General features: G+C 48.3%; 1 protein-coding gene across 1 annotated transcript; it reads left to right on the forward strand.

The window, feature by feature from the left end:
* Positions 1–1,209: 1,209 nt before the first annotated feature.
* On the forward strand, positions 1,210–6,684 carry LOC135529072 (1-phosphatidylinositol 4,5-bisphosphate phosphodiesterase beta-4-like; the record flags this gene model as incomplete). Its single annotated transcript, XM_064957982.1, has 9 exons — positions 1,210–1,368; positions 1,729–1,746; positions 3,059–3,212; positions 3,304–3,356; positions 3,583–3,648; positions 5,265–5,380; positions 5,522–5,597; positions 6,095–6,270; positions 6,583–6,684. Coding segments are annotated over exons 1-9 (920 nt in total), but the record flags the coding sequence as incomplete, so codon positions are not given.
* Between the last annotated feature and the right edge of the window lie 1,818 nt (positions 6,685–8,502).

Genomic DNA, 8,502 nt, shown 5'->3' on the forward strand with positions numbered 1-8,502 from the left:
GGGCATGGTCCGGCCAGTCGTTATGGCGACAGTAACCCATGAGTCCCGGCCAGTCGTTAAGGCACTCCCAGGGGCATGGTCCGGCCAGTGCGTTATGACGACAACCCATGGTCCGGCCAGTCGTTAAGCCACTCCCAGGGGCATGAGTCCGGCCAGTCGTTATGACAGACAACGCATGGTCTGGCCAGTCGTTAACCCTCCTAGACGACAACCCATGGTCCGGCCAGTCGTTAAGCCACTCCCAGAGGCATGGTCCGGCCAGTCGTGCAACAGCAACCCATGGTCCCGGCCAGTCGTTAAGTCACTCCCTATGAGCGACAGCCCATGGTCCGGCCAGTCGTTATGAGCGGCAACCCATGGTCCGGCCAGTCGTTATGACGACAACCCATGGTCCGGCCAGTCATTATGACGACAACCCATGGTCCGGCCAGTCGTTCAAGCCGCATCCCAGGGCAGTGTTGATTGGATGCGTGAATGTTCTGTATCCAAGTTGAGCCCGGCGTCAATTTCCGTCTTTTGCAGTAGGCTTCCATAATATCTACTCAAACGTATACCTGCCCAGGTGTATATTAGAATGTTGTCTTCTTTTGCGTGTCTTTCTGGGTATCGCCTGTGTTTAGCCTTTGAGCGGCGACGGAAGCCCATTGGGTTATCAGACCTCTCCAAGCACCTCAACTTGGACATGGGCAGCACGTCACAGTCTTTTCCTGTGGAGTTATCAGACCTCTCCAAGCACCTCAACTTGGACATGGGCAGCACGTCACAGTCTTTTCCTGTGGAGTTATCAGACCTCTCCAAGCACCTCAACTTGGACATGGGCAGCACGTCACAGTCTTTTCCTGTGGAGTTATCAGACCTCTCCAAGCACCTCAACTTGGACATGGGCAGCACGTCACAGTCTTTTCCTGTGGAGTTATCAGACCTCTCCAAGCACCTCAACTTGGACATGGGCAGCACGTCACAGTCTTTTCCTGTGGAGTTATCAGACCTCTCCAAGCACCTCAACTTGGACATGGGCAGCACGTCACAGTCTTTTCCTGTGGAGTTATCAGACCTCTCCAAGCACCTCAACTTGGACATGGGCAGCACGTCACAGTCTTTTCCTGTGGAGTTATCAGACCTCTCCAAGCACCTCAACTTGGACATGGGCAGCACGTCACGATCTTTCCTGTGGAGTTATCAGACCTCTCCAAGCACCTCAACTTGGACATGGGCAGCACGTCACAGTCTTTTCCTGTGGAGTTATCAGACCTCTCCAAGCACCTCAACTTGGACATGGGCAGCACGTCACAGTCTTTTCCTGTGGAGTTATCAGACCTCTCCAAGCACCTCAACTTGGACATGGGCAGCACGTCACAGTCTTTTCCTGTGTGTTCTCGGTCCGTGACGATACCAGTTATCGCAATATTTTTTTCAAATGGCAAAACTAAAAACACGAAGTAAACCGAACTCTTCGGTCCTTTAAAAAACCTGCTGCCTGTCCGTGCGTGCTATAGCTTGGAAAATAAATACACGTGACTCTGGAGAACAACATAAAGAAGTTAAATCCCCTTTGTGTTTTGTTTCCTCGCCACGATACCGACGAGTATCGCGATGCCCGGTATCGTCCCGGCCCTAGTATAGCCAGCTTATTGATGAATCTCCTGTCTTCTCCCTAGCCATCGTGGAGCGCCCTGTCGGACCCGAAGAAGTTCCTGTCCATAGCAGAAGAGGCGGACCAGATGAGAGGCTCTGGGGATTGAAACGGTACCGACACCTGTTTGATCAATCACTATTGATTCTGTTAGCCTCGTACTGTATACCCACTGTAGCCAGCTGTTCCATTCTTGGCTACTAGCGCACACAGTACATCATCACTGTGTGGGACATGTCTAATGTAAGGTCCCTGGATAAGAAAATGTTCTTAGGGGTGAGTTAGGTGAAAAGGTCAAATATCACTCAATCTCGACATCTATATGGAAATGCAATACTGACGTTTTTGCAAAGTGCGTGAGAAAGATTTCCATCGATGGTCCTGAGACGGTCTCTCTGCCTCTCTCTGCCTCTCTCTGCCGCTCTCTCTGCCTCTCTCTGCCGCTCTCTCTGCCTCTCTCTGCCTCTCTCTCTGCCACTCTCTCTGCCTCTCTCTCTGCCTCTCTCTGCCGCTCTCTCTGCCTCTCTCTGCCGCTCTCTCTGCCTCTCTCTCTGCCACTCTCTCTGCCTCTCTCTCTGCCTCTCTCTGCCTCTCTCTCTGCCTCTCTCTGCCGCTCTCTCTGCCTCTCTCTGCCGCTCTCTCTCCCCCTCCCTCCCTCTCTCTCTTCCTCCTCCTCCCCCTCCCTCTCTCTTCCTCCCCCTCCCTCTCTCTTCCTCCCTATCCCTCTCTCCCCCTCCCTCCCTCTCTCTCCCCCTCCCTCCCTCTCTCTCCCCTCCCCCTCCCTCTCTCTCCCTCCCCCTCCCTCCCTCTCTCCCTCCTCCCCCTCCCTCCTCTCCCTCCTCCCCCTCCCTCTCTCCTCCTCCCCCTCCCTCTCTCTTCCTCCCCCTCCCTCCCTCTCCTCCCTCCCTCTCTCCCCCCTCCCTCTCTCTCCCCCTCCCTCTCTCTCTCCTCCTCCCCCTCCCTCTCTCTCCTCCTCCCCTCCCTCTCTCTCTCCTCCCCCTCCCTCTCTCTCCTCCTCCCCTCCCTCCCTCTCTCTCCCCCTCCCTCCCTCTCTCTCCTCCCTCCCTCCCTCTCTCTCCCTCCCCCTCCTTCTCTCTTCCTCCCACCTCCTCCCTCTCCTCCTCCCTCTCTCCTCCCCCTCCCTCCCCTCTCTCTCCCCCTCTCTCTCCCCCTCTCTCTCCTCCTCCTCCCTCTCCCTCCCTCTCTCCCTCCCTCCCTCCCCCTCTCCCTCCCTCTCTCCCCTCCCTCCCTCTCCCTCCCTCTCTCTCCCCCTCTCTCCTCCCTCCCTCTCTCTCCCCCTCTCCCTCTCTTTCCCCCTCCCTCCCTTTCTCTCCCCCTCCCTACCTCTCTCTCCCCTCCCTCCCTCTCTCCCTCCTCCCTCTCTCTTCCTCCCCCTCCCTCTCTCCTCCCCCTCCCGCTCTTCAGAGTGACATAGCGGACGTGCCAAACGAGAGTTCAAAGAACGACAAGAAAGGGAAGGTGAACGCCAACGTGAAGACCAACGTCACGCCACAGACCAGCTCGGACCCGGCTCAGTCCTCTAAGTCTGCCCAGAACAACACCACGGAGACCAAGAAGGGTACGACACACAGATACACACACATGCGCACACACAATCTGAGACCTAGCATTGGTACAATTGAGACGTTTTCCATTTCTCTCTTTTGTAGATACAAACACCCTCGTGCCGCATGTGAACATTGATGACTTGAAACAGATGAAGGTAAGACTAGCTCACCTCTAATCATAACCATCACAGTTCCTGTGGTTTCCACAGCACCTTTCCCAGTGGTTCTGCGGTTTATTCCTGTTTCTCATCAGCTCGTGGTCCTGCAGGAGAAACAGGGGTGGCACTGTCATTCCTCACACAGTCTGTGTCTTTTTAGCTTGCTGTCCTTTTGATTTAGCCAGTTCAGTCTCGCTCCAATAACCCGTTTTTCTCTCCTCAGACGTACCTTAAACTGACTAAGAAGCAGCAGAAAGATCTGAACTCTTTAAAGAAGAAGCACGCCAAGGTGGGTTGATGTTTTAGGAAGCTCCTCTGTTGACAGATCCCAGAGCGATGACCAGGACAGATCATTCATTCTGAGGTCCTTTCTTTTCATCATCCACTGTAGCCTGACCCCTGACCCCTGCCCCCACAAACACACACACATTCATACACGTACACACGCACACCCACAGCATCATGTAGCCTAAGATGGACAATGTTTCTCTTTGATCTCACCAGAGGCTTGCTAAGATGACCCCCCCCCTCACACACACACACACACACTAGCTGGACTTCAATCACTAATACCTCTGTCCTTATGAAATCCCGTCTCATGCAACAGCCTGTGTGTTTAAAAATATATATATTTTGGTTCGTACACAAAAGAGATGAACTCTTGTAGGGTTTACCATAGCAACCAGTCTGCCGTCTTCGCCTGTTCTGTTGTATAACAGTTATGATACTGACTGATGTTTTACAACTCATGTACCCAGTAGTTTCATATGTTCTCCTGATGTTTCTACCCAGTCGTTTCATATGTTCTACTGATGTTTTACAACACATGTACCCAGTAGTTTCATATGTTCTCCTGATGTTTTACAACACATGTACCCAGTAGTTTCATATGTTCTCCTGATGTTTTACAACACATGTACCCAGTAGTTTCATATGTTCTCCTGATGTTTTACAACACATGTACCGAGTCGTTTCATATGTTCTCCTGATGTTTTACAACACATGTACCCAGTCGTTTAATATGTTCTCCTGATGTTTTACAACACATGTACCCAGTCGTTTAATATGTTCTCCTGATGTTTTACAACACATGTACCCAGTAGTTTCATATGTTCTACTGATGTTTTACAACACATGTACCCAATCGTTTCATATGTTCTCCTGATGTTTTACAACACATGTACCCAGTCGTTTCATATGTTCTCCTGATGTTTTACAACACATGTACCCAGTAGTTTCATATGTTCTCCTGATGTTTTACAACACATGTACCCAGTAGTTTAATATGTTCTCCTGATGTTTTACAACACATGTACCCAGTAGTTTCATATGTTCTACTGATGTTTTACAACACATGTACCCAGTAGTTTCATATGTTCTCCTGATGTTTTACAACACATGTACCCAGTAGTTTCATATGTTCTCCTGATGTTTTACAACACATGTACCCAGTAGTTTCATATGTTCTCCTGATGTTTTACAACACATGTACCCAGTCGTTTCATATGTTCTCCTGATGTTTTACAACACATGTACCCAGTCGTTTCATATGTTCTCCTGATGTTTTACAACACATGTACCCAGTCGTTTCATATGTTCTCCTGATGTTTTACAACACATGTACCCAGTCGTTTCATATGTTCTCCTGATGTTTTACAACACATGTACCCAGTAGTTTACATATGTTCTCCTGATGTTTTACAACACATGTACCCAGTCGTTTAATATGTTCTACTGATGTTTTACAACACATGTACCCAGTAGTTTCATATGTTCTCCTGATGTTGTGTTAGTCCTTTGCTATATGGTTTGGCTGACTGCAATGCTAAATGACTTGATTAAGAAAGGTTGGGCCAAGCTAACTCAGTTCTGATATCGTCATTAATATGTGGTGTTTCGTTTCAGGACTGCACCATCATGCAGAAGTCCCACTGCACCCAGGTGGACAAGATGATCGCTCTGCACGACAAGGAGAAGCAGACACAGGAGAAGCTGCTGGAGAAGGCCATCAAGAAGCGAGGGTAAATATCAGGACCTGAAAGACCAGTCAGTCAACCAATTAATGATAATGAAAGGCTGAAAGAGACATTGAACTTAAACATTCGTTCTGGGATATCTAGCACCAGCACAACGCTATGTTGTATCTTTCTGTCGTCCTACAGAGAAAACAACTGTCTGGAGTTGAAGAAGGAGACTGAGAGTAAAGTGGAGAACCTGACCACAGACCACAAAACCAAGGTAACCTTGCAATGTCCGGCGTGCAAACATCTCGGAGAGCAGTGGAAAAAAGTGATTCACTTTCACTCTAGTTCTCCCTCATTGGAATGTATATGATTGTACTGCTGGGTTTATGGTGTTGGACATCACTAAGGAGTGGTCAGAAGATGATATAATGTACTTGCTCTGTTTTAGGGTGTAAGTGTGTGTCACTGCGGCCTCACAGGTGAAGGACATCACAGCCCAACACACTAAGGGGAGTGGTCAGAGATGAGCCATAATGTATACATCTTTAGGGTGTAAGTGTGTATCCTAGCTGGCCTACAGGGTGAAGGACATCACAGCCCAACACACTAAGGAGTGGTCAGAGATGATATAATGTATACATGTTTAGGGTGTAAGTGTGTATCCTGTGGCCTACAGGTGAAGGACATCACAGCCCAACACACTAAGGAGTGGTCAGAGATGATATAATGTATACATGTTTAGGGTGTAAGTGTGTATCCTGTGGCCTACAGGTGAAGGACATCACAGCCCAACACACTAAGGAGTGGTCAGAGATGATCAACTCCCACAGCAGTATTGAGCAGGATATGAAGGACATCCACGTGGTCCAGCAGTGTGAAAACCTCAAGAAACTACTGAGTGGAGTCCAGGAACAACAGACTCTCTCGCTCAAACTGATCCACGAACGGTGAGAGAGAGAGACGCGCACACGCATGTGCAAGGCGCACAAAGTAAACACTGAATCTCAAACTGGTCCAGGAACTGTAACACACAGCCAGAACAACTGACCCTACTGCTCAAACCGGGAAATTCTGAGATTTTCCATGGGACACCACGCATGCATTATTTTATAGGCGTGATGTCCCTGAATGTCCTTGAGTGTCTTAATTATCTGACATGTGAGACCCATCTTGGGCACTTTGAGCTGTGAGTTTGCCCTGTCAGGTGTACTTGATGAGGGTCCTTACCAGGCCTTGTTTGTTGTCTCATTCCCTCTCAGGCAGAGCAAGGAGATGCGGGCCAATCAGGCCAAGGCGTCCATGGAGAACAGCAAGGCCATCAGCCAGGACAAGACCATCAAGAACAAGGCCGAGAGGGAGAGGTGGGTCACGCTGCAGCGCCAACTAATCACTCACTGACCTATACTGCATGGAGAATATACATGGAACTGCCAAAATAAAGGAAGCGCTGAACCTTTTCACGCGTTCCAACAAACGGGGGTGATCATTCTACAGTGGTCCCTGAGCGCGTCCGGATTAGAACGCTTATTTAGAAGGTCCAGTTTCGATTGACGCAACAGTCAGCGTTTGAGCTAGCCACACTGTTTGCGCAGACACCAGTCTCAACGACAGCGGTGAACAGGCGGCTCCGGGATGCTGGCCTTCTAGGCAGAGTTCATCTGTCCAGTGTCTTTTTATGTCCAGTGTGTCGTTTTATTGGCCATTCTGAGATATGGCTTTTTCTTTGCAACTCTGCCGAAGGCCAGCATCACAGAGTACGCCTCTTCACTGTTGACGTTGAGACTGGTGTTTTGCAGGTACTATTTAATGAAGCTGCCAGTTGAGGACTTGCGAGGCGTCTGTGTGTGTGGGAGGGATTTATTTCAACTGACTTATTTCCTATATGAATTGTAACTCAGTAAAAATCTTTGACATTGTTGCATGTTGCGTTTATATTTTTGTTCAGTGTACTTTGTATCCCTCGTTTACTCAAGCGTTTCCATTATTTTGGGCAAATACCTGTAGGTTATGTCAGGATGAATATATACTATGTAGGTCTTACGCATCCCCCATGTACCCCCCTTAAAGATGGAGTCCTTAACGGTGAACCTGCCACGTCCTGTTGTGATATTACAACAACAAAGAAGTTACTGCAAACAACGAACACAGTGTTTTTTCTCCCTCGGACGTCATTACACACGCGATAAAACAGTAGCATATGTACTGCAATCTTCTTCTTCTTTGTTGCCCAACGCTCCTCCAGTGCTCCCCACCTCTGCTTTGTCAACAAAACAATAACAACTGCCGTGGGGCGGACAGTGGCGATGTTTCCCCCTACTGTGGGTTCCATCTTTAATATCCCTTTACTGCAGTGAGCTAAATCAGGGTCACACAAAGTGTTTCTTGGTAGTCTTAAACACATCTACTGTGGGTTCCATCTTTAATATCCCTTTACTGCAGTGAGCTAAATCAGGGTCACACAAAGTGTTTCTTGGTAGTCTTAAACACATCTACTGTGGGTTCCATCTTTAATATCCCTTTACTGCAGTGAGCTAAATCAGGGTCACACAGAGTGTTTCTTGGTGGTCTTAAACACATCTACTGTGGGTTCCATCTTTAATATCCCTTTACTGCAGTGAGCTAAATCAGGGTCACACAAAGTGTTTCTTGGTAGTCTTAAACACATCTACTGTGGGTTCCATCTTTAATATCCCTTTACTGCAGTGAGCTAAATCAGGGTCACACAAAGTGTTTCTTGGTAGTCTTAAACACATCTACTGTGGGTTCCATCTTTAATATCCCTTTACTGCAGTGAGCTAAATCAGGGTCACACAGAGTGTTTCTTGGTTGTCTTAAACACATCTACTGTGGGTTCCATCTTTAATATCCCTTTACTGCAGTGAGCTAAATCAGGGTCACACAAAGTGTTTCTTGGTAGTCTTAAACACATCTACTGTGGGTTCCATCTTTAATATCCCTTTACTGCAGTGAGCTAAATCAGGGTCACACAGAGTGTTTCTTGGTAGTCTTAAACACATCTACTGTGGGTTCCATCTTTAATATCCCTTTACTGCAGTGAGCTAAATCAGGGTCACACAGAGTGTTTCTTGGTAGTCTTAAACACATCTACTGTGGGTTCCATCTTTAATATCCCTTTACTGCAGTGAGCTAAATCAGGGTCACACAGAGTGTTTCTTGGT

Source organism: Oncorhynchus masou, unplaced genomic scaffold (genome assembly GCF_036934945.1).
Source record: "Oncorhynchus masou masou isolate Uvic2021 unplaced genomic scaffold, UVic_Omas_1.1 unplaced_scaffold_10863, whole genome shotgun sequence".
Classification (NCBI taxonomy): Eukaryota; Metazoa; Chordata; class Actinopteri; order Salmoniformes; family Salmonidae; genus Oncorhynchus; species Oncorhynchus masou.